General features: G+C 40.3%; 2 protein-coding genes across 8 annotated transcripts in view; one reads left to right on the forward strand and one right to left on the reverse strand.

Moving 5' to 3' along the window:
• Positions 1-3989: 3989 nt before the first annotated feature.
• LOC138598769 (transmembrane O-methyltransferase homolog) lies at positions 3990-6333 on the reverse strand. Its single transcript, XM_069670621.1, has 3 exons — positions 6078-6333; positions 4516-4712; positions 3990-4384 (listed from the first exon to the last, which is right to left on the reverse strand). Exons 1-3 carry the CDS (start codon positions 6331-6333, stop codon positions 4052-4054), a joined length of 786 nt encoding a protein of 261 aa, XP_069526722.1. The 3' UTR covers positions 3990-4051.
• A 2922-nt stretch (positions 6334-9255) lies between these two features.
• LOC138597790 (LIM and calponin homology domains-containing protein 1-like) overlaps positions 9256-26882 on the forward strand; it is an 86697-nt gene continuing 69070 nt past the window's right edge. For all 7 annotated transcript variants that reach the window (XM_069669303.1, XM_069669307.1, XM_069669306.1 and 4 more), the window contains exon 1: positions 9256-9537. In XM_069669303.1, the coding sequence (XP_069525404.1) occupies positions 9436-9537 (102 nt within the window). In that variant the 5' untranslated portion in view covers positions 9256-9435. The remainder of the gene's footprint in view (positions 9538-26882) is intronic.

Below are 26882 nucleotides of genomic sequence, written 5' to 3' on the forward strand. Positions count from 1 at the left end.
TTGTGAGGTGGGGACTTTTTTGTCCAGCACATCGCACAGATGCTGGATTAGATTGAGATCTGGGGAATTTGGAGGCCAAATCAACACCTTGAAGGGCGCATTATCCTGCTGAAAGAGGCTACTGACGTTAGGGAATACCATAACCATGAAGTGGCTGTACTTGGTCTGCAACAAACCCAAGGTTTCCCAGCAGAACATTGCCCAAAGCATCACACTGCTTTCTTCCCATCGTGCATCCTGGTGCCATGTCTTCCCCTGGTAAATGACGCACACGCACCCGGCCACCTTCTTCCATTGCTCTGTGGTCTAGCTCTGATGCTCTCGTGCCCATTGAAGGTGCTTTCAGCGGTGCACAGGGGTCAGCATGGGCACCCTGACCCGGTCGTCCAGCCATCACAGTCTGGCCACTGTCAAAGTCGCTCACATCCTTGCCCATGTTTCCCGCTTGCAACACCTCGAGGACAAAATATTCACTTGCTGCCTAACATATCCGTCCCACTGACAGGTGCTATTGTAACGAGATAATCAATGTTACTCACTCGACCTGTCAGTGGTCATAATGTTATGGCTAATCAGGGTAATTAAAAAAACCAACCCCTGAAAAGTGTTTGTACCAGGCTGTAAACATGTTGCTGCTGTAGAGTTGGGGATTTCACTATGGGGGTCAATGGGGACTGAGTTGCTTTGGGAGCCAGCATAATAATGCCATTCAAGGAACTGCAGCTTTTAGCTCTTCTGCATTGGCCTAACAATTTTTTATTCTGCATTTTATCAAATATGTGGACGTACGACAGACAGAATATCACCCTTAGTCTGTGAAATGATGTAAATCAACACGGTTAAAGCATTCCAACAAGAATCCAGCAAACTGCTCATACTGTCAAACCTCTGCTTTAAGTGTATTATACATGATATAATGTAGCAGCGCACACACACAAAGATGAGTGTAACATTCTCTGCATAGCTTCAACAGTCTCTAATACTGAAGAGGTTTCTGTCTCTGTGCTGATATGATCCTGGTGAATAGCTGGCCATAAGTTCCCAGCAGTTCCATGTGGGGTGTTTGGGTATGAAGGCCGGGCCTTTGTGCAGAGGGCCCGAGGGCAGTGGAGCATTGGCTCTTTTAGAGTTTGATTTATAATTGAAAGCTGTGTTTACATCAGCGCTCCGGCTCCAGCCTCCGCAGCACAGAGAGCGGTTCATAGCCTGATGAAGGAGGAACTCGGAAATTGGACCCATTAAAAAAGGAATTTTTGAGGGAACTTTGGAGGAAGGGGCGAAGGGCTGGGGCGGTCACAGAACATGGTGTTTACATTTGCTTGTACATCATTGTGCAGACCAGTGGTGCTCCGCAAGAAAGCCGAGGAAATGTTAAATCACATTTGACAGCTGGGAAATTGACCACGTCTTGGCTCTAACAGTTGTGTTGTGGGAAGTTAGGGGGACTATCCGGGCGGAGATGGCGGTGGAAGCTAACGAGCAATCATTACAGTGGGTCTACTTTGTGTAATTACATATCACATACTGGCCATTTGAGGACAAGCTGGGTACGACTGGAAGTGTCTCTGAAATTCCTGCTAGAACAAAAAGCCATTATGTTTTAGTAAAGCCTGCTGAGGACAAATGTAGCAACATTATAATAGTTGTCATTTACATCATGTTGTTTTTCTTTATTAAAATAATAATCTCTGAGTTTTTAATTTAAATAAATGTCTGTTAAGTCACTATCTATCGCCGAATGAGGTAACACAATGGTGACTGAGCCTATGGCCCACTGATGAAAGCCTTTGCATTTGCAGTATTACAGACTGGGTGTCTGTGGCGACATTTGTGGAAAAAATCACAAGCGGCGCCCAGTTAGTGACACGTTTTCCATCATCCAGCAGTGGTTGGTCTGTCAGAGAAGGTAGGAGGAGCTAAGCGGCTGCTTTTCCGCTCTCTGCAAGTGTTGCGAGTAAACAGTAATCTACTAAACAAAAAAAAGATGGATGACTACAGATACAACTTTTAGACAACAGTCTAAAAAGGAAAGCGACCATCAGCGAGGAAAATCAAGAGTTACAACCGGAGCCAACCGTGGACGTCACACATGCAACACTGTCTGGATATCTGGGAAGTGTGCTCCCACAATTATCGTTTATCGCCACAGGTGCCGCCAAAGAGAACAAGATCTTCGAGATTACCACTTTAAATACCAGTTCATCTCTCAAAAACTTGATGCTGGTTCAGAAACTTGCAGTTAATATTTATAAAGCCAACAAACTCAGCTAGAAAACAGAATCCAGAGACTCGAATCTTTGTTCCAAAACACAAACTCCTTTAAACTGCTGAAAAATAATCCTCACAGATGATTACAACCAGCCTGCATGTTGCTATTTTCTGAATGAAATGCTCCAAACTGCTAATTAAAAATATTCACTGCTTTGACTTTCATGCAGGCAGTCGCTTCCTCTGAGTGGGCGTTTCCTTATTTTAAAATGTTGACATATGAGACTTACTTTGTATACCAATCAGTTGGTTGTGTTTGCTTCTGCATTGAAACACCATCAGTACTATATATTTGGGGAGCTTCTAATGATAAATATGCTTGTAGCCTTTGTCCATTAAGTCCAGCAACTGCAATCTCCACTCACCCCGCAGGCCGACTAATGATCCATGTGTAAGATTATAAAGTATTCTTGCAGCTTGCCTGATTTTCCAGCCTTATTACTTGTTTTACTCGGTGGAGACTGAACTGTTAAACTAGATGGATTTACACAGCTCTCATCCCTGACCATGTATTACATAACCTCCATGTCTAATTCATAGTAGTTGACAATTTACACCACTTCCCCTGACTCTCTTTTATATCCATCTCTCTTTTACTGCAGCGAGTTTTCGTACATTTCCTTATTACAGCTTTTATCACTCTGTTGTGTAACATTCGTGAACTCCACTCCAGACCCTCCCGCGGGCTCCTGGAAATATTGCATTTAATTAAATCGTGTTTTTGCACAGATATTATTTATTTAAATTCTGCACTAAATTGTCTCTAAACCATGTAATGGCTCTCCAGCTGCTCCGAACGCCCCAGCAGTGCCATTAGAGGCAAATTCGAAAAACTCCATCTGAGTTCTACCCACAGGACAACCCTCATGATTCTCCTCATTTTAGATGCGCTGCCTGCTTGGAATCTGAGCCATTCATTACGGCCAGTTAGGGAAGGAATACTGATGTTTGTAAAAGATTTTCCCTTGTAAAACGTTATTTTTTATTGTAAACATTGACACTGAGGTCTGAGAGTAAATATCACAACATGCTCCAAAGGGAGGGTGTGACAAAATAAGACAGCAGTGAAATCATCAGGTATAAATCGGGACATACAGACTTTTTACATCACAAGCTCAAAGGATAAAAAGTGTTATGCAAACATTCGAAGAGTTGTCCTCTGGTGCAGGAATAACATGTAAGTTGTAAAAATATGTGTCATTTCCCTTTAAAGGCTGTCTCTGTCAAACTCAGTTTGATGCCTGAGATTCTACTCTTTTACAAAGGATTGAGCGCCATCAAGTGGTGACTCTGTGGACTACGTGTATTTTTTTCTCTTTGTTTCTTTTGTTGTCGAGAGGTGATTGTGTAACAGCAGTAAGTAGTATATTGGATCTCCTCTGCCTGTGTGGTATTGTTTTTATCTGGCTTAATTGTTTTTGTCTGACGTCTGGGGGCTGAGTATGATACAGATGCACTGAAAGTATTAAATTATATTTCTTTTCTCTCTCCTAAATTATTTTAGGCCACACCATCTGATATGTTAAATTACTAAGAGTCATTATAGCATGGATATTGTTTTACATACCTATGATTTAATATATATTACTACTGATAACAACTTTGAATCAAAAGAGAAAAATAAAATACATCTTTAAGTCGTCCAAGAACAAAAAGTAGATTTTTGTAGAGAATAATTTATTCAGCACAAATTTTTAATACGCAAAATCTTTCACACGTGTAATACCTGAGATCATGAAGTATGTAACACTCTTGGTTAGTCCACACAAACTGACCCACATCTTCACCTGTCTCCCTTTGTGCTTTCCTGTCGGTAGAACACCTCCGTCATGGACCGAAGCTCAGACTTGATGCAGTAGCAGTCCGGCCTCGCTCTGATGTGCTCCAGGATTCCTCTAATGTCGTCAGCTCTTTGCTTCCTGTGGATCAGAATGACAGAGCAGCCGGAGGGGCTGAGGAGTTCCTCTCTCTCCAGAGCCAGAAGGTCTGGGAGGTACTGCTGGGGGTCATGGTCCATCAGAACCAGATTGAGCCCCTCACTGGTCGCTTGATCAATCTCAAGAAAAGGATGTAATGTTGGGATGGCTTCAGCTGAGCTACATGTCAACACCTGGAACTGCAAAGACACAGGAGAGTACAGAAAAGGTGTTGGAATCTCTGAGTTAATATATTCTGGTTTTCTGCTCCTTTAACTTCCTTCTTTCATATGAATGTAGTGAAGAAGAAACTAATCTTCCCTTGAAGTACCTGTGAGTGTTTGAAGCCAGCTACAAGTATGACCTCCTCCCCGAGATCTGCTGTGAGGGGGTCCAGCTCCACTGTGATCAGCCTGCCAGCAGGGGGCAGCAGACGCAGCAGGCGGACAGAAGTGTAGCCACAGTGCATCCCTAGCTCCAACGCGCGGGAGGGACAGACGCGTCTCATCACTTCATCCACTGCCTCGCCTACAGGAAGCAGAGAGGACAGGAACAGGGTGGTGCTACATCAAGTACATGACATCACGCATCTGACACTTAAACACTAGCGGTATATCTTTTAATTTCTGTGAACAAAAACCAATTTTTTTATATAAACTGAAACACTATGTACATGAAGCAAGAAGAGAGTGCAGGTTTCCAGAAATAATGTTATTTGTGGGCTGAATATAATGATAAAAACTGGCCTGGTGTGTTTTTATTAACATGCTGTGAGAAACTTATGGCTTAAAGTTCTGCAGTTAAATGTAAAATAGTAAAATTCCCCTGAGAGTAACGCAGGAACGTCTGCAGTTTAAAAATGATGATGATGATGATCTGAGTGCCACCCAGCACTAATGTAGGTCTAACCAGTCTGTCTGTCTCTGCAGTGTTACTCCTCTGTTGTTTGTTCATGTCTGTGTAGCAGATGGGCTGCACACTTGGGTAACGTTAAAGTCGCAAATAAATTAAATTTAAAGCTGCCTTGCAACTCTTTTAACTGATTCCAGATTTGCCTGGGACTCCTTAAAATGACTTACAGATAACGGAGTAGATCAAAGATTGGTAATTGCCCTGTGAATACTTGCGGTACACATTTTACTCCATCGGTTCACAGTGTGCACCTGCCCACCAAAAATGTGTGACAGTGATTTAAAACAAAATAAACTTATCTGATATCAGTAGCTTCTAGAGGGTTCTCTACTCCAAGACTTTTGATAAAGGGACTTCATCCATCCAACCATTATCTATACCGCTTATCTTGTTCAATGGTCGTGGGGGGCTGGAGCCTATCCAAGCTGTCATTGGGCGAGAGGCAGGGTACATCCTGGACTCATCACAGGCTGATGTGTCAATCACAGGGCTGACACATAGAGACAGACTACCTTTCACGCTCACACCCACACTTACGGGTAATTTAGGGTCACCAATGAACCTAACGAACATGTGTTTGAACTGCGGGAGGAAGCCGGAGCACCCGGAGGGAACCCACGCTTGCATGGGGAGAACATGCAAACTCCACACAGAAAGGCCCACTACGTATGAACCGGGATTCGAAATAGGAACCTTCTGGCTGTGAGGGAACAGTGCTAACCACTGCACCACTGTGCAGCCCTAAAGGGACTTCAAAAGACCTATAATCTACACCAAAATATTACGGCCTTTAACTTTACTTTAATGATTAATTTAACTTTAACTTAAGACGTGAGGTTTCACTGGGATTCCAGATTTAAGTCTTACGACTACAAATTGTAACACCTCCAGCTTTTAATCTTTCTCTCCTCTACACTGATTTACTAACATAATTGTATCTTAATGAACTTGATAAATAAAGTAATACCGCTGCGTACTGACCAGTCTGTGGGCTGATGCAGAGGGAAGGGTGTGTCTCACTGTAAAGGTCAAAGGTCTCCAGGACGCTGTCCGCTTTGCCATGAGTGCATGTGGAGAACACGAAGGCGTGTGTGCTCTTTACACACACTCTCCCCCTCACCAGCCTCAGCGTCCAGGCCAGAGCTCGATGGCACAGCGCCGCAACTTTGACACGATAACGACTAGACACCATGAGGATGGCAGGAAGCAGCGGGACAGAGACGACCACCAGCCACATTTCAAATCTTCAATGAAGAGAGTAAGAACCATTTAAAACCTGTGGGTAAAAGGAAGAGAAAAACACACCTTTATTTTCAGCAGATATTTTAACCCGTCCTGAACACGAGTCTGCCATAAATGTGTCTGAGGTAATTTTTGATCCTAACCCGAAAGTCAAAATATTTCCCCCCCAAAAATAAATACAACTGTTTCACTGTGTTTCTAACAATATTGCATTAAGTGCAACTAATTTATGGTTATGTTGTTAAAAACTGGAAGAATGTGGATTTATGATATTCCACTAGTAGCTTCTTAACACATTCTTCACACAGAAAAGGTTATTTTTTAACAAAGAACACTGAACTGAACTCAAACAGTTAAAAACAGAAGTAATAACATATTAGCCGTAGATGTGTAATACTTGCCAAACTGCTCTGTCAACCGTCCAGGTTAGAAGTGCCTCCTATCAAACACAGATGGGACTGTCACTCCTGCAAGTCAAGACGCTGAGCAGCAAAAACAAAAGAGGCAGTCTGCAGAAATAAACAAACCAAGATTTTCCTATTAGACACAGATATCATGGGACAAAGTTCTCATGGTAGAAGTCATACTACTCTATTTTTTGAATCCAGGAAATAGTTGCCTTGGAGAGTGGGAAACACACAGCATGCCTGCCTGGGAAGCTCCTCCTCCCGCTTTTCAGCACTGCTGCATTCATCCACACGAGGTCAGCAAAGATGTAAGAATATCAACGAGGCTGTTGACACTACCATGGGTGTCTAGATAACTCATCTCAGGGGCACCTATGGAAAAAGATACAGTTCATACATTTATGAAGCTATCAGTGTTTGCATTGTGCTTGAAAAGGTTGAAATTATGTATCTGTGTTTTATCTGAGAAATGTCCCTGATTGTGCTGATTTATGTAGGCTGTTTATTTAGACCAAAGTGGGATTTCATGTTCTCTAAATGCTGTTTTAATTGTCTTTAAGAATTAATTTCCTTTAACAAGAGTTTTGTTATAATTGACTGAGCGATTTGCATATGAATATACCATTAAGCAATAGGGGAATGCTCAAATTCAGTATGGGGTTTAGGGCCGTCTCTTGAACAAAACACTGTCAAAATGGACACAGCCACAAAAAGTTTCCCCAACATAGTCATGGCAAACATTTCGTTATACGTTTTTGTATAGTTTATCAAACTAAAGAGATATCTGACTAGATGTTCTAATTATCATAATTTTTATTTTCCTCCAATGATCAGTGACTGAGGGTAAGAGCTGACCCTTAATATAGATACTTTTGCTCTTATTCAGTGAACTCTGCTCTCTCTCAGTTGCTCCATATAGTGAAAGTGGGTGTGAGGTCCCCTGTGTGTTGCTGCCCTCGTTGGCTGGTGGTGGGGCGGCACTGTTCTGTGTATTTTTGGCCATTGGAGCGAATCATACTGCGGTGTGCAACTCCTGTCAGTCCAGTTCAGTCAAGTTAGCCAGTAGCAACGAGATCACTACCGGAAACAACGCGGTTTTGCAACGAAAAATAAGAGCTTCAACAAAAAGCTCATAGGGGTGAACGCCAATGAGCAGTACTAACAATAACAGGCAACATCAACACGAGATGTTACTAATAACATTAGTTCTCATGCGTTTACAAAAGGAGGCGTTTAAGTAGGTCAGTAGGTATGTGGTATGATATAAGAATTTGAAAAACACTTACAAGGCATTTGAAAACAGTGAAGACAATGCACCAAGTTCAAACACAAAATATTAGTCTACACATTGACACATTTTTCTTTATCACTCCATTGTTCTTAATGTTTTGCGCAGTATATGTGTATAAATCCATTCTTGTATTTACTGCTGGTTAACTTAACCTTAATATGGTTTTACGTATCACTATTATTTTCACGTTCTTTGCTCATCCAAAACTAGCAAAAAAATAAATGAATAAATAATTTTTTTTTAAAAAGCGTTCCTTCTTCTTCTTTTGGTTTAATGGTGGGTTGCAATCATTACCTCTTAGCATACCGCCACCTTCTGTATTGGAGTATGTAGCATGGAAGTTGTCTGAGGATTACTTTACATCTGATAAATTCATATAATAATAACACTACTACTACTACTACTACTAATAATAATAATTTTAAAATAACTCTACAAAAAAAGCAAACAAACAAAAAAAACATTTAATTTCCGGCGGTTAGTTTTCCTGTCATGTTACGATTGTACCGCCAAAACAAAACCCCATGACTACTTCCGGTTGCCATTCGCGTTTTCACTCGGCTACCGAGGGAGATAACTTAACTCGGCAATCAAAACACCGTAATAAAAAGTACAACATTGGAATATTTTTTTTCCATTTCGGTTGGATTAAGAAGTGTTCTAGGATTCAGAAAATCTCTTCAAATCGGCGATATGTTAACTATAAGTATTTCTAAACGACTTGCACGTAAGATTACCTGCCCTTGTGATGTTTTTTTCAGTTGGTTTCAACCGCCATTCAGTTTAAATTTACAGGTAAAACATTAGCCATTTCTCACTTCTCTTTAAGTTTTCAAGGTGTAACTTTACTTTTTTCATTGTGGCATGTAGTCTTTCGTCCTGACACATTCAGTGGTAATATTTGTAACATTGAGCTAACGCTACTAAAGCTAGCGTTAATCATGAAAGTAACCGACTAACTGACGTTAGCTAGCATGCTAGTGGTCAATTTTCAGTCAAGTTGCTTCCGTCAAATTGTTAGAAATGCTAAAAGGATATGGAGAAATTGATATCTAAAGAGTGACCAGTGATTCTAGAATGTTATTTGTATTTTAATTTTGCTCTATGTTAATCGACCAAAGCTTTATTTTGCGACGTCACACCGGAAGTCCTGTAAGTGCCTCTGGCTGACTTGACGCTTGTCATCTACCACACAGACTCCAACAGGAGCGATACCGGGGAGCAGGAACTGGTTCGTTCGCCTCGCCGGTGCTGCTGCTGCTGCAACACCTACAACCGACGGAGGAGAACCGACTGACCGACACGGCTCACGACTTCTTTTGGTGGAATAACGCGGCACTGGGCTGCTTTTGCAAAATTTGAAGGGCTTTAACACTTGGAGAGCAGAGCCTCTTCGCCAATGGCAAGTCCGGTTGCAGACATAGGACCGTCTCATCAGCATCACCCTGTGACCGAGTCGGCCGCAGACTCCGCGTTTCGGGAGGCGCAGAAATGGATAGAGGTGAGTACAAACACAGACTTCTATACTGTTATTAACTCCTCCGCACTTTACCCCCCTCTTGCACAGGTGTTTTGTTGTCATTGTGTGGCCTTAGTAACTGTTTTGCAGCCTGTATCAACAGAGACTTCTCCTTTAAATGGCAGTTTGATTTTATTGCTTCGTCACCTGTTGAAAGGTGACTTAAGCTGATATACGTTGAATCAAAATCTGTGAAGAAATCCTCATTATGTCCATATGAATTTTATATGGATGGTTACATGCCTGCTGCTCACTAATGAATATGTTAAATTTATTGTTGTATTAATCTTCTGCAATTTAATATCTATTAAATAGCTTGCTTCTGAATGAATGAAATAACCACCTGAATACCTTCCAAATAGAAACGTATGCTTTTAACATGCTTACCAGCATTAATAACATAATATCCCTGATAGGATATTGCTTATATTTATACTACAGCCTTTTATATGTTGCAGTTTTCTCTCACTTGTTTTTGGTGTGGTCCATTGTACAGTAGCTGTGGCAGACGTGGGGCCTGCTGCGTGTTTGGCTCAAAACAATGAATGCATCATGTGGAATGGATTTTTGCCTCATTGCGAGCCTGCCGAACAATAATCACACAAACGAGGTTTTGTTCTGGGAGAATTTCAATCACGACACTTGCCTGCCCCCATTGCATTTGACTTTGTCATCCTGCAGTGGGCTGTGCTCCCTGTGAGCCTTCAAAACACTGTTGACTGGCTGATTATCTGTTGCATGTTGTTGGAATGCAGTCTAAGCTTTGCAGGTTTACATAAAGGTTTTAAAATCTCATGTGAGGCCCTCTCTGCACGAAGTGTTTAATATAGAGAGTGTTTCAGTGTAGCAGGGGCGTTAGTAAGGATTATGGGGCCTCTTCATGTGAGATGACTGAGAGCCCCCCACACTCTCCCCTCATTTACATAGATTAGTTTTTTTGTTGGCCGTGTGAAATTGTGATTGGCCTTTTTTTAGCCATTTATTTCCGATGGTTTATCGACTAAATGATTAATGGAGAAAGAAATGAAAATAACTCTTCGTTGCAGCCTACGTCCAGGATTATTTATGTACTCTTAACAGTGAAACCTGAGCACAGTTTATTTCCAGCCTTTTCTTTTTTCTGTTTGTTTGTAGTTTGTAGCTGTTGTAAAGAAATTATTAAGTAGAAAATAGGAATACAATCGATAGTCTTTTTACCTACTGTCTCTCTTCATTGATACAGCTTTCTTATTCCAAATGTAGAGTTGATGTTAAAAGTGAATGTTTGGTATTACTGCATGAGAGGAGAAAAAACTATGTTGAAATATTATTTATAACCAACATCTGTTAGCTTTAAAGTCATATTGGACCTGTATTATTTCTATTGATAACAAAAGTAAACAACACATCAGTATTAGGCTAGATCAGGGGTCTCCGACCCTGCTCCTGGAGAGCTACCTTCCTGCCTGTTTTGGGTTTCTCCGTACTCTGAAGCAACTGAAGCATCTCAGGGGGGTGATAATGAGCAAAACATTCGAATCAGGTGTGTTAGAGTACAGAGTATACAGAAACCTAGAACATGCAGGAAGGTAGCTCTCCAGGAGCAGGGTTGGAGACCCCTGGGTTAGATAGTCCCTATGTTTGTCTCTTAATTTGAATATCAGATGAACAGCCTGACTAACAGGTTTTTCAGCTTCTGCACCTGCATGCAGACTTTTAATAATAATGCCAGTGTCAATATTGGTCAGTGGGAACAAGAGATATATTAGGTTGAATTACCCAGAAGACAATAAGAGTCATTTTTATAAACTTTAAAGACTGTATTCATATTTGGAACTAGTGTTTTTTGGATGTTTCAACTCTTGATATCTTTCTATCAACCTGACTTGCATTCATGCAATCATACTGTGTTAAAACTCATCCTGGTGTATCACATCTCAAAGTCTTAGTGAAAATGACAGAACCTATTTAAGAGTGTCAGGCTCCATCACAGGCCTACTTAGCAGCACCAAACTCCTCAGAGGCCCATATCAAGTCTTAAAAAAGCCACTACTGACCTAGAATCTCTGAGGCAGATCAGGGCTGAGAGCTGAAAAAAGAGTGAACTGATACCTCTCCTCTGTTGTTGTTCCTCTATCACCCTCTCCCCCGCGGGGACTGATTTCATTACCCATACACACCTGGTGACAGGCCTTCAGTCGCCTTGGGGAACCGGAGACAGGACCCTGGTTCCTGAATGAATAGAACAACATAAAGCGTCAGTCAGAATCCCAACGGTCTAATGTCTGACTTCTTACATTCAGCTGCTGTCATATATGAGGTCAGGACTTGAGGCTAGAGGTTATAACAACCGGTTCCCTGTTTGCCATGCATTGTTAGTTTCTGGAAAATCAAAACTCGAGAGAAACTCAAGGCAGCAGCGTCACTGTGGACTTGTCTGCCTTTGTGTTTTTGTCACTGTCTTTGACGTCCTTTGTCCTCTTTGTTTCATTTTAATTGAGTATTCTGTGCTTTTTATAGCGTTCATAACTGTTTATAATATGTCAAAGATCCAGAAGTGAAACTTTTATTTCCAGATTAAAAAAGGCACACATCTTTATCTTCTCTGAGATGAATGCTTTTAAACAAGGCCGTTCATGCTTCATATAAAAAAAACAATCAGATAGTAAAGACACGTCTTACTGGCCTCTTTCATTTTTCAAAAACCTGGAGCAGTTAGCTTCTGGTTTTAGTTTGTTTTGGCAGGTGAGAATAATTTTAACTCTGCAGTGCGCTAGCTAACCACAGAGAGAATTTTGACTGCTGTTGAAAACCAGATTTATGCCTCTCTGTCAACATGTTCTGGTGGCTGTAGAACCCAAGTTGCATCTGAATTAGAAACTGATTAATAGTTTTGCAAGTTTTGTTATTTTTTAGAAAGCAAGTAACCTTTTTTATCCCCTTTGAATTCCAAAAAAATCCTTTCCCACCAGTCACCATGGGAACTGAGCTCAGACAAACGGCATCAAACAGCCCTGTCTGTAAAACCCAACACCCTGATCAAGCATTCGCACCTGTACCGATTACATCCATGCGAGCCACTCCCTCTCTCATCTCATCAGTAACACTGTCGCTAATGACGGTGTTTAGGCTCCCCTGAACTTCAGAGCAGACCCGCTGGTCCTTTGATGAGGGTGGAAATCTTCAGTTGGTTACATTGATTGATTTGTGTCTGACAGCCACAGGGTGTTTGTATGAACGGAAACCGATGAAATTATCTGTCGGCTCTGTTTCCCAGCACACATCTTAGTGGTGTGATGAATAGGCTTTGTCTGAATGGTTGTTGAGGACTGTTTAGCTGTTGGCTGATTCACATAAAGCACAGTTGGAGTTGCATAGTTTCATCACCCGCCTTGTTTATGATTTAAGACCAAGAAAAGACGTCCTGCGGATAAATTAAGGACAGTTGGGACAGGAAGAAACATTTCATTTATGTAACCAAAAACTTGCAAAGAAAAATAAACCCAGTTGTGCATGTGGAGTATAATAAGTTATCGTGTCAGTTTTGAACAAAGCAAGTATGAGAGATTAGCTCACTGAAGTATTTCTATGTTGGTTGCTTTCCTTGGACAGTCAATCATATTCAGTAAAAGCAGACAGTGTGAAATAATGATTTAAAGTCTGTAGAGAGAGGCAGTTAAGCTGCATAGCCAGACAGGCTGACTTGCAAAGCTTAGAACACAATACATGATTTAAAATCTGCTTAAAACTGAGACATGTCAGCTGAGTCTGCACTGATGTCTGCACAAAATGGCAGCTCATCATGGACTCTCTCTGCACATTAACTCAAATGTAGTTTATTCATATTTCTTGCAAGGAATAGTTATTTTGGACTGACCAATCTATTATTTTCTTGATTTATCGATTAGTTGTTTGGTTTATAAAATGGCATATCATGTTGAAAAAGTTGAAAAATCATTGTTTCCAAAAGCCCAGGATTGCGTCCCACAATGTCTGGTCTTATCCATAACCCAAAGATGGTCAGAAACAATCATAAAGGGGTTAAGAAATCAGAAAATATTCACATTTGTAACTGGATAATTTTGCCTTTTAAAAAACATGCTCAAAAGCAAGAAATTATCAAAATAGTTGTCGAAAAATATTTATTTCAGCTCTGGTTTATTAAGAGTCAAATGTAATATTTACATTATATTTCTTGGCACCACGTCTTTTCCAGAGCTTGCCTCAACTTGTTGTGTCTCTTCTTTATTAGTTCTGTATTGTGTGAGTATCTTCTCTTCCTCTGTAGCCCCCCCGCCCCCCCACTATTCTATCCAAGTCATGGCATGTTCAGGGGGCTGTGAGTGATACAAAGTTCCATTGTGATTTGCCTGAAAGGGAAGGTGATATCATCTACATTTCAATGGCTGATGTAATTCCAGTGATATCGTGGCACCCAACAGGCAAATAACCAGAGTGCTACATGTTATCAGCGTGTCAGTTCAGCCCAGCTGTTACTGTGACGGGAGAATTGATCCTCATTCTTTGAAGTTTGTGTGCAGTATTGTAAAGTGTGTGTAGAAGTCAACACAAAATATCTAAACTTTTTACTTTTTTATTTTCGTAAAAATTGTAGCTGAATTAAAAAAAAACGCATAAATGATGTATATAGTCCCATATAAAGAAATTCAATAGACACTCACGCTTCTAAACAAATGGATTTCTATCAGAGCAAAATCCAACTAGAATGAGGTTCAGGATGAGGTTTAAGTGTCAAACAGGACTTGACTTGATGACAGCTCCTGGTGTTTGCTACAGAGAGTTTGAGTTACGGAGACAATGAACGAACCAAGCGAATGAGGGGGTAAGAGGGTAATAGTGGTCAGGAACAGAGAGTTTTTAACACAATTTGTGATCCTCATGCAATGTAACAACGTGTCGTCTAACCACACTTCCATAAGCCTGGTTTGTCAATGAACGTGCACATTCGAAAACCATCAATATCTCCCGTCTTATTTTCAAAGTGCGTCCAGAGAGCCTGGTGAAAACAGGCACCTCACTAACTAAAAGGTCACATGGTCAATCTTACAGACACAAATGAACGTCCATCAGCCATGCTTTTTTCTGAAAAAGAGATTACCTTTATGTTTCTGCAACAAATTTCAATGTTTTCATTTTGCTCTAATAACTGTTTTTTCATTGTCTTGACAGCAACAGAAAATGAAAAATGCAATGCAGCACTGTGTTTGGCCTTAGGCCCTTTTACAAAGCCCAGCACCACGTGCACAGAAAGATCTGTAGTCGCTCCTGAATTCATGATGTCATTCACAGTTTGGGGGTATTGTCATCCCTTCCTACAGAACACACTGATGTGCTCAGCCTTCTTGTCAGTTTGCCTCAAACTACATGAGATGAACTGCTATAACAACAAGGCGCGGAAGAATGTTATTTAAGAAGGAAGTGATTGTCAGAGAAGGGTTAAGGCTAGATTGAGGATGTCCCCTTCATCACTCACCTTAATGCTTTGATGAACTGGAAATCCATGGTGTACCACACCTTCCAACCCCCATCCCCTCTTTTCGCTGTGCAGCGTGAATGATAAGGTTAGAGTTCACAGTTAAGTGCATTATTACAGAATAAAAATTAAGTAGAAACACGGACATGATTTGAATCAGCCGCCCAAATCTTACTATTGTTTTTCTGCATTCAAAGTTACATTTATGAACTCGGTGTCTCTGTGTTTCTAGTCATGGTCATATTAAAGCACTTTGGGCAGAATGGATGATGAATCGGTGAAAGAGTCATTACAAATTGTTTTTAAAGGAAGAGGTTGCAACATACATGCTGGAAGTTAAAATCAGATAATTTTAACTAGTAAAATGATCTTGATACAGGATTGTATTGTGATAAAATCTATATGTAGACAATGTTAAAAAAAACGCACCCTTTTCACTAAATATTAATCCAACACGCTTTCAAATATCCTGCAGTATTTAGCTTGAACTTCAGACAATTCAATATTTCCAGCCAACCGCTTACTTACTGTTCCTATCATGTCACCCCATTTTTTTTAAACCTAGGCGTTTTCAACAACATAATTTAACCGGGTAAAGGATTTGAGTCATGTTAAGTCTGGAAGTTATGAAGGAATCAAGATAAATTTAAATTAGCAGCAGGTCGGCTCAAAGACTCCAAGTCCCTGCCAACAAGCTTCAGAGAGACACTGGTCTCGTCTATTGGTTGTATTATCGGGTCTGTTTATTTTTACGAGATGGAAACCTACGTATACTATTCAGCTCCTGATTGAATCCTTGAGAACAATGAACCTTAAAACTAACACCTAGACACAAGCTGAGATCCAATTAGCGGCAATTTGGCTTGCTTCCCTACTTGACGTCCTGTTTCTGCCAAAAAGGTTGGGACAAAGAGAATTTAAACATAAAAATTTAGACAAGACATAAAATTAAGATAAAATAAAAAAGCATGTACATACTATGTAAACTACAGTGCTTTTTACAAATACATTGATTCACCTTCTTTGTCAGTAGATAAATTGACAACACACAGTTTCAGTCACTCACACAGATGAGAAATCTCTGAAAGTAAGATGCTAATCACTAATCCTGTGGTTATGATCTTCTTAATCTCAGCAGAAGCCTTCTGTCCTCTCCTGGTGGAGCAGAAAAGAGCTGGCGTGTTGACACAGTGGATTTAGTGAAATAGCAAAAACAAGGGATTAGACATTTCAGGGAAGCAGATTTCTTCTAATATACTTACTTTTTATTTTGTAGTTATATATTTTGTGTTGCAACATTTCATCCGATTCAGACAGTTTTGAAACGGTATACAAGCTAAAATGTAGTATAAAGATAAAGATGCAGTTGTCAGCGAATGCTTGCCAGTCTGGGTCCAGATGGGTCTTTATGAACACGAGCACGTTTGGGGTGAGAGGTGATCATGTGGTGGATTACTAAAGTAGATGGGAGATTAGCCCCCTCCTCCTACACTATGTGTGCAGGTTTGTACATTTGTGTTCTCGCAGTCATTAAAGCTTAAGCATCCACTCAAGGTTAGTCTGCATTCTGTGGTTTCTGGAAAGCTGGTAATCTTCTGATATAAAGTCAGTGAAACATTCTCCAATGTTAACCAGGGTTTCACTGTTTCCTCATGTACTGTAGCTGATCTTGATGGCAACATCACTAATCATTAGCCTTTCTCTTGTCCATGTGTGTCCTGCCTGCAGCTGATTTGTGTAATGCCCTTCATCAAGGAGCTTCCATGTAAAGCAGTGGGTTCCTTGGCTGCTGTTTACTTCCAATAAGGGCAAATTGGATATTTGAAGTCTGTATCTGTAAGCAGATAGCACAGCTGTCAGGAAACTTCATAAAATGTGCTCTTTTGAAGCAGCAGAAAGGTCCAGCTTATCTAGTTAAATCCGCAAGTACTTAATTTCACAACCAAATACATTCAAATATAGTAGGCCACTTGACTAGGTGACTATCATGATGGTATGAAAATAAGAATAAATGCGTACATTTTCAGCAGACGTTCATATTGTAACGGTCAGTTGTTCACATGAAAATTGATATCTTAATATTTTATATTGACATTACACACAAAGAAGCCACCAAGAACATGGCACAGAGAATATCAGCTGCTCAGTCAAGATGTCCCTTTGACTTGCTGGCTTTGCTTGCGTGCTCTGAGAGTCTGTCGGTGACAAGGTGAACATATTCATCCTGTTCAACTGTCAGGTCTGTGTGTTCATGCACTGAAAGAGAAAGAGAGCTGTCAAGGAGGAGAGAGCAACACTGCCTGGCACTCAACCTGACACCCTCACACACATGCACACACAGACTCCAAGCAGCAGTGTAAAGGAGGTAGAGCTGACTGTGTGCCAGGGCTGCACAGCCACTCTCTGCAGGAAAGCTGTTAACAGTCGTTGTTACTTGCCACTTTAGCCAGTGCACCTAATACTCACTCTGAAAAGAAACGCAACTGACACACGCTGACAGCATGTTTGTGAGGACTGGGGAGTTAGGCATTTTGAAAATCCTGAGCATGTAGAGAATGCTTACATCCAAAATTACTTGCTATGCAAAACGTTCTGTCCTTTCCCATACTGTACATAGTTCAGACTTTTTGCTAGGAAGTGCCTTTTTTTGTTAATGTAAACTTTTTACTATGTGTCTCAAACAGTGCATTGGGTGTTGGCAAGCATAAGTCAGACTATTTGGAGATTAAAATCTATTTCTAGTAAACTGATGAGACATTAAGGGGGGAAAAAAAGCTAATGAGCCAGAGAAACTATATTTCTTTTAAAGACGCAAAGCATTCTTAAAGCAGAATCTATTACGAGGTCTACTTGCAATGTGCTGCTACTTCCTCATGAAAGCCACAGCATGTCTGAATAAGCATTTGAATTGTTTTTAGCAATAATATTCCTTTGGACTAACCGTAAAATGAAAGCTTTACCTAAAGGACCTGCTTTCCTTGTCATTAAAGAGCAGCCACAAACCAAAGATGGCTTTGACACAGTCACACAGACCTCTGTGGAGGGGTTCTCTGACCTGTCTTTCTTAATTTAAGTAAGTCAACATTAAATATTGAACATCGGCTTGGATTAGATACAGGGAGAAATCAACCGTACTTGATATCTGCTCTGTACACTCTCCACAACCATCACTAAAGCTCTGTTACTGTTCAGACTCCGAAAAAAGACTAGGCCTACTTCCTCCAAAAAGATTTTCTCGACCCATTAGGTACTCAAACTGTTCACTCACAAGCCTGTTCTCTAATCTGTGCCCATAATTATAGGCTGTAACTCCTCTCTCGTGTAATCTGCCATCACTCTATTGATTGCCCCTATTCGGGAATGTGGGTCACTTTGCAAGCCTCCCAAATAAACTCTGATTTTCAACTCTGTTTTCAGGGCTTTTGACTGAGAGGTCGCAGGTAAAAATTTTTAGACGAACCTCTGCAGTCCAACCAGCAAATATGTTAAGTATATATTGTATTGTCCTTTTCCCAAATCCGCAGGAATATTCTTAGCTGCAGTTGTGGATGGAGTTTGTGATAGGCAGCTTTCTAGTGTGGATGTTTAACTTAATTCTGCTGGAAAAGATCAGAAGCAAGCTTAAAAACATAATGAACATGAGGTGTTACTCATACTTGCAATATTTGGAGCTGTTCTCAGAGGGCATATGGAACTGTTTGATGGATTGCTCAGAAACCGACATTTGTCCACCGTCCAGGGGATGTTTCTAATTGGGTCATGCAGGCTGGGCTGGTTTCCTAGTTTTCTGAGTTGGGGCACTTGGGAGCTGGACTCTTTCTGACTATCGAGGGAGCAGGCTGACTGACGGTCTTTTAGCAGCAGTGTAAAGCTGTGTTCACACCAATAGTGAAGCAAAGTTTCACCTGGTGTTACTGGTATAAGTTTGACTGTGGGATCATTTGTATTTGTATTCACAGCCAGCCCATTTTTGCCCTGCAAGATACTGTATGTACACAGAGAGAACAATCAAACAATGTCATGTCTGAGTACGACAAACACAGCTACAACCTGAATTGATGAACTGTTAGCTAGGTCAGGCTCAGCTCGGGACCAGTGTTTCTAGTATGGACATCAACTTTCGGTGTTCTGTTACAGTTGTGAAGAAACTGTCCATTTAAATACAGATAACAAACACATCTTGCTGTGATTTCATTGTGATAAATGGGTCGATAGGATGCTTGTCTAACTGTTTCAGATTTGTAAAAGGTCTGAATTCACGTTTTGTCAGGTCTGTCTGCAAGCCGAGGCAAACAACTTTAAAAATGTTTGGTTTTGTATTCGAGGTCGGATTTACAATTTCTGTTACAACTTCAGGATGTCTGGAGAATCTCGCTGATTTGCTTTTGCAAATTGGACCAATATTTTTTACAATTTGCTTAAATTGCAAATATGACTGGTAAATTTTAGCAGAACTCCAAATTTCTCGTGCTTTTTGGAGTCCCTAACAAAGTTATAGTCTGTTCAGCTTTTAATCAGTGTAATCCAATTGGTATAATTTGAAGACGAAGAGTGCCAGAATCATGAGTCAGATAAATTTACCTCAGGTCTTTCCTTGTTTCATAAAAAAAATTCTTATTTTGCTCCTGAAGCAAAAAGTTAAAGTGCTGGGCACAATTAGTGACAAAATAACATTGAGGGTTTTTTTTTTTTGCACTGCACAGAACCAGATGACTCAGGTCAGTCATGAATGGAGGCTTTTAGAGCCGAGTGGGATGGCTTTCATTGTCTCATACACACACAGTCTCATGCACATGATTCTGTGCCCACTTAGCCCAGCATTCCTGAGCCCCTCAATCCCCATTCTAACGCATGCATACACACATGCACACACGCACACGCACACGCACACGCACACGCACACACACACACACACACACGCTAATGGAGCTCCCCAGCTGGTCGCCCCCCACCAACAATGCATGCTGTCACCACACTCTGGAAAGTGACACAATCGTCCCTCAGCTGACTGGCATTTGTCTGGACAGGATTGCATGATGCAGCACTGCTGTCTTTACAGTAGTGAATTTCTTTCATTAGAGGTGAATTTCTGCACAGTCAGTGGGGCATTTTTGCTGTACAGCTACACTCTTCACTATTTAATCCATAGTGCTCTAGATTTTAAATAAATCATAGATGAGTCTAAATTATTTGACATAAATCTGTCTTTAAATGTCGTGCTACTTTTTTGTTTAAGTTAATGGGAGAAGGGTTTTAAGAAAGGGTATCTGTAGGTGTTGGAAAGGAAAATCTAATTGAAGATGGATGGACTTGGATGTTCGGGTCCTTTGTGCTGCCTCTCCAGTATTAGTATTCAGCTAAAACCATTAGCTGTTATTTGCATGAGAATAAGTGTCCGCTTTCTGTCTTTTTCTCACGTTTTTTGTGCTTCCTCCTGTGTCAGACTTGCCGGTCATAGTGTCACATTTTTGCACTTCCTTAGAATTAAAACTACATGCTAAACACAATAGATATGATAGTTGGAGAGAGAGAACTACCATCCTTTTTTGACTTGGATGCACAAATATGTCTCCATCATGTTTAGCTTTCACCCATTTTTTGGTGTATTTTTTTATTTATTTATTTCACAAAAAAGAGTAAAATTTAAAATCCAGCTAACACTAACATGCTCTGTTGGTTCCTTATAATCCATCTAAACTTGCCAAAAAGTTCACTACTGAGCGTGAAATGTTTCTGATAGGGTTGGAAGCTGAACCAGGTCTTCATACATAAAGTTTGAGCAGGTGTTGCATAGTAAACCTGTCTGCTGAAGTAATCTGACAGTCTTCCTTTGCACCCAAACTCGCTGCTTGGATGAGTGTGAAATGGAGGGGAGTTAACACAAAATTGACTGTCCTGCCTTTTATTGCTTTTCTCTTTTCTTGAGCAAGGGAACATGAAACAGCTTGTTAACTTTATAGCAACAAAGTACTACTGCATTTAAATCTGATTTGCTTGAGCTTGAACCGTCAGAATGTTTGACAAAAGAACATGTTTTACTGTAATGTTCATAGACTTTAGGCATGGACGAAGCGACGAGAACAGAAGTTATCAGTAAAAAAACACCATGACTTAGGCTAATCCATAAACAGCTCCTAATCCATAAACAGCTCCACCTGCTGCCCAGAAACTTAAACACTATTATAAGAAAATTATGAGGAAATGAAAACAATCATCTTGGCTGTTTGAATTACAGTACAATTTACTAGAAGACAGAACCATACAATATCAATAATATGAATAACTTAACACACAAATGCCATGACATAAGATCATTTTGCAGATTACTATTTTAAGAAAGGAAATTGTCATATCCATCTGTGATGGTCAAACATCCCACCCTCATTCGTTTTTACATCTAAGGTCTAAATCTAAAGGTTCCTTTTAGGCAACTGTTGTAATTTACTTGATCAGAAATCTAGAGGTAATATGAAGCCGTTGCATCTTAGAATGAATCCCGAATACAGTAGTAGATTAGTAGAACAGACATTTTAGGACTGCAGGTATGATCAGACTTGAGGCTATTTATCTGTCCACTACAATGTTTGTAAATTCTAAATTTGATATGCTAATGTTTGTGAGCGAGAGAAGAAGAACCAAACACAAGGATTCTTCTTGTTATGTTAGTTCAGAGAACCATCATGGCACTAGTTTCAAATAGTTAAAATATAGCAACCATTCTGTAAACTTTGGCAGCAAAAAGGTGATGGCTGGTTACAAGTCTGGCACCAGTTATAAACTCACTTTCAGTTTGATTGTTTGTATCTCAGTGGAGGCAGCCTGGCACTGTCACTGCCAGGGTGACAGTTCAGATTTCAACTGGGCCCAACCATGCTGAAAATAAAAGCACTCACTGAAGTGAAGGGGATAAAAGCATCCGCTAAATGGCAAATGTTTGACTTGTACAGTAGGAGTCCTGTTCTCTGCGACGGCAGCAGGTCAGCTTCTCTATTAACAGCAGCAGGCAGAGGTCTACTCAGGCTCATTGATGCTTGGACCAATGCCAGTCTGCAGATCTGTGAGGCTGCTTGTTAGCAATTTAATTGTTACAGGGCATTTAATAAGTCTCATTGTAGAACAAACCCAATATACAAAACTTTACAAGAATGCATTTCAGATTTGTGAGAAGCATTGACAACAGCATGGACTAATAACTGTAAATCTCATATTTCACATTTCAGTTGTAGTACAGTTGGATCATGTACTGTAGCTGGTATTGCATATTGCATTTTCTGTATAGTTCTTATACAACAGGATATCCATGATAAATATTCATTTCAAACACCTATATGTTTTTCTTAGCCTTGTTTACTTTATAAGCTTGACAAAAGGAATTATAATGTAACTGTACAGCGTACTGTGGTACTGTTTCCTAATTGGGTCTGTAAAGAATGCAGCATAGCCTATTAGAGGCTATGCTTGCTCACCAATTGAACTTTGTTTGATCCAGTACTGGAGCTGTTATATCTCTGGCATGTGTCTTGATCAAAACACCAGCAGTTCACTCACTGCATGTCTCCCTAGTTAAGAGTGTCAACTAAATACCAACAATGGAATGGCTTAGTTTACAGTACTGGCCTCTTGAGTGCTGTTATCCCCATCAGCTTGCTGGTAGCAGGGGATAAACTCTAATCCTGACTAATCTAGCCTGCTGCACCTCCCTCTTTTGGGGGCGAGCTTTTCCGCTCCCCCTGGGTGACCCAAGTCCAGTTTTGACAGTATCAGTAAAGAGATATACGGGAGGTTTAACTGCATGTATTGTCTTGACATTGTGATCTCTACCTTTGGGGATAAGATATCTTCTTAAAAGCAGCTAAATGTTATTAATTAATTAATTTATTCTTCCAGGCAGCCAAGAGACATGCTGCTTTTTTTTTAGACAGAAAAATACCTTTCCTGTACCATTATTATGGTGTTGCTATCCCTTTCCCCATCTTTACATGTAGCCCCAGAGCTTAAAGCAAGAAGTTCATGACCCCTCTTTGGGGGTTTTTCAAAGCCTTTCGAGGAATTCACTAATCTTGAGTTGGAGTTGAAGGAGACAAGTTGGGGATCACAAAAACGAAAGCTAAAATATATTTTTGCGAGATATCAAAGTTTGATCAACTTTATCAGCTCCACTAGAAACTCCGCTGAGATCAAGGTTGCAAGCTAAATGCAATCAAAGTGTTGAACACAGTGATTAAATCAAAGGCTTTGTTTTGTGTGGTTGATCTAATCTAACTCACATTGCTGTGAGGGGCTCAAACATTATACTTTCACTGATAATAAATCTCCTCTTTATTGACAACTTGCATATTATCTGTCAACTTGTTTGTTGCACTTTAAAACCACAATGTGTTAGCTCAAACATGAAACATTTTTATCTTTCAAAATGTGCACTTACTTAGCAAGAGACTGTTTATGTTCTCAGTAATATAATCAGTTATTCAAACAGTTACTAAGCAACTTATGTAATGTGAGGAAAGCCTAAGCCTCAGTCAGTGAGCCTTCCTAGATTATAGTTGTAACAGCTGTTGTGAAACTATTCAAACTTTGCAAATAAACTCAAGGAAGATCATTTCTTGGGGCTCAATTTGAAATGATTCTTACTGCCTTACCTGATCATTCAGTTCATCCTAGATTCCCATACAGTCTGAAGTGCTGCAGTCAAGTAAGTGCTGCTATGTAAAAGAGTGGAGGCTATAGAGCTCCTGCAAAGGAAATTAGAGCTTATTCTAATAACTAAATTCCTTTTAAAATCTTCTTAAAGAAGTATTTAATATTATCGCATTTGCACATTTTTAGGGGTTAGCTCCTAAACACACTGTTATGCTCGTTGGTCATGCTTTTTTCACATTTGTCACATGGATTATTACAGGACTTGACCCTGCCCTGTACATGACCCTCAGCGCAGTACTATTACACAGTGCAGGCGTTTTGTCCATATCGTAGGGTTCCTGCATGTACAAAAAAAATCTTAAAAAACATCTTATTTTTACCTGTGAGAGGTCTTGAATGTCTCAAGGTATCGTTATGCTACGTTATTTATAATTTTATGTTCATGACACATATTTTTCAGAACTTTCAATCAAACTTTCCCTCTGATATTAGTCACACAAGGTTAAAACATCTTCAATTTGGAAGGGCAAAGCATTCAATATATGATGGGATAATAGAACTCTTTATTTCAGCTGAGTATGCCCAATCAGTACATTAATCAATACTTTGGTAACTGGATCACGTCTTACGTGTTTTACCTATACCACAACTTTTTAAAGAATTTAAGAAGTGCGGCCTGTATTGGTCCTGGGATTCTTTCCTAAAATCCCTTTACCCCCGTGGAGAGGCACAATAGCAGGATTCCTGTGCATTTGGTGTAAGGAAAGCCGGCTCCAGTGCTTCCTTTTGCTAATAGGAGGTCACTTTTAACTTGGACTGACAGACGTCCATGTTCCCAGGGGTTACTGAGGAGCTTAGCCCTGGGAAACTGTAGGGGAACAGGGATTCCATTACCTTCTACTTATAGAATTGTGTCCATAATATGAGATATAGGGGCTACTTCCAGCCTCTTAAGGTATTAAAGTTAGTTTCAATGGCCACTTGCCCTGTCCTGTCACAGCATTAATGCAAGACAATCCTCTTGAAATGACCCACCTTTAGTTGTCAAACACATTTTTTGTGCAAAATGGTATTTGTCCAGTGTTGCAAAGACAGGGCATTTATGCATTTAAGAAAACAGTTTTCACATTCTGACGTTTGTTATGAACAATGTAATTCAAACGTGCTAATTAATGCAATAAAATATGTTAAAGACTTGAAAATGTCTTTGTAAGTCTGTAAAATGTATTGAAGACTAAATTAATCTGAACCATTTGTCTCTTTATTAAGAATTATTGTTTATATTTTATTATCCTCCATATTTCTGAACATTATATCCTGGCTACCTTTCCAGTAGGTTTGTAGTTTGGGAATGCCAATAGGCTGTTTTGTTGAAGCTACAGTGGAAACCAGATTGTAATGGAATCATTGTTGAGTTGGCTGTCAAGTGGATATTTCAGCATGATTACTCCATTGGCCAAGGAGTGTCTGAAACGACGTCCAACACTTGTGAGAGCAGAAGCCATTGTAAATGCTGATTAACCCCTATCGTGCTCCTGTGTTGACACAGTATGTCACTGAAGCTCCTGATTAGTTAAAGCCTCCTGAAGACAGAGCTTTGTAATGAGAAGAGGGGAGAGCATGTCTGAGCGTGTAACCAAAGAAGAACAGAATCTTATCACGTTGGAAGTATAGAGGGGGTTTTGTTTGTTTTGGCTGGTGTACAGACCTCCCTTTCTTAAAATGACATCATGAAGATGAATCTAATTCTTATCATTCTTGTATTTACAAAGATTCAAGGTCTGTTGCCTGGATACTGTACTGAGCAGAGTGCACTTCACAGGCACAGTGCCAAATCTTTATATTGCTCAGTCTTCTAGAAAATAACACTTAGGTTACACTCCACTAATTTCACTGAAAAAAATCCACAAGTGAGAACTCTTTGCTTGAAGCTTAGGCCCTGTTTCCATGGGATTTTTATTAGCTGGGGACATGTAGTGATTTGAAATAATTGCAGGAACTGTCAGTGATACTAATCTGGTACCTGCCGTAATTAGGTGATGACAAAGGTCCTGTGATAATACTCATGAATATACTACTCCCTTCAAATGCAGCTGAGTGGGTGTATATTTCTGTCTAACTCGATGGTTTGTTCCAATTGTAAAGAAAGTTCAAGAAATTGTTCAGTATTGACCCCAAGTATATACACTGTGAAGCCACTTTCCCACTGGTCCAAAAACCTGCTAACACCCGGCTTAATGGGAAAGGTTACAATCGGCATTCAGACCCGGGTCAAATGACCCTCTGCAGTAGACCCGGTTAATTATTGCCTCGGCTCCAATCGGCATTGATGGGAACACAAAACCCGGATTGACACACTAATCTCCGGCCCCTTTCCCCGACGATGCTATGCTCCGTCGGTTACTTCTGCAACTCCTTGTCATCTCAGCTACAGATTCTGCCCGTCTCCGTCAAAGCAGCAGACTGAATGAGTAATGGATACAATAAAGACCTAACCACTGTAACATCCTCACTGTTTACTAACCCTGTTTCAGGCGCATTTGTGAGGCGCAAAAAAGTAAAATGACGTTGGCAACATTTGCTGGTTCTAGTTTCTTAAATGTAAGTATTTGAGGCTTTTCTTTGTCATCTATGATAGTAAATGCGGTAAACTGGGTTGGATTTGGGATTTTTTTTTTTTTTTTTACCAAGAATATTATTTGATTATTATTTCCCAATTCTTTGTGTAAACAATCCACAGATGATCGATAATGTGAATTATCTCTATCAGCCGTAGCCGTACTCTTTAGCACTTGTTAAACCACTGTCAAATAATTCACATGTTCATTAGTGAACCCTAAGTGACCAACAGTGTTGAATTAAAATCCTGATTAAAACCTGGCTACTCTAACACTGGCGTCAAGATCTCCACACCAGCAGGTCAAGGCTCGGGCGTCTGTCTGTCTGTCAGACTGTACTCTCAGTGTGGCCGAGGGCTAGATGTTGCCCCCGGCCACACTGAGACTGTGGCAGGCAGGATATTGGAGACTAGCGGAGGCCCCTGGAAAAGCCCCACTGCTTAGGAAGCTTAAAAACTGGTTTCGACATGAAGGCCCTTTGTTTCTGATCTTGCAGAGCTGTGGGGGGGTTGCCACTAAATTCCTGGTAAATATAGAATTTATGGTGAGGTAGGATACTCTGTGCTCTGAAGGGGTTGATTTATGTGTAACATTGG

Source organism: Semicossyphus pulcher, unplaced genomic scaffold (genome assembly GCF_022749685.1).
Source record: "Semicossyphus pulcher isolate SPU_LCO1_2020_fin unplaced genomic scaffold, fSemPul1.0.p SCAF_2, whole genome shotgun sequence".
NCBI classification, from domain to species: Eukaryota; Metazoa; Chordata; class Actinopteri; order Labriformes; family Labridae; genus Semicossyphus; species Semicossyphus pulcher.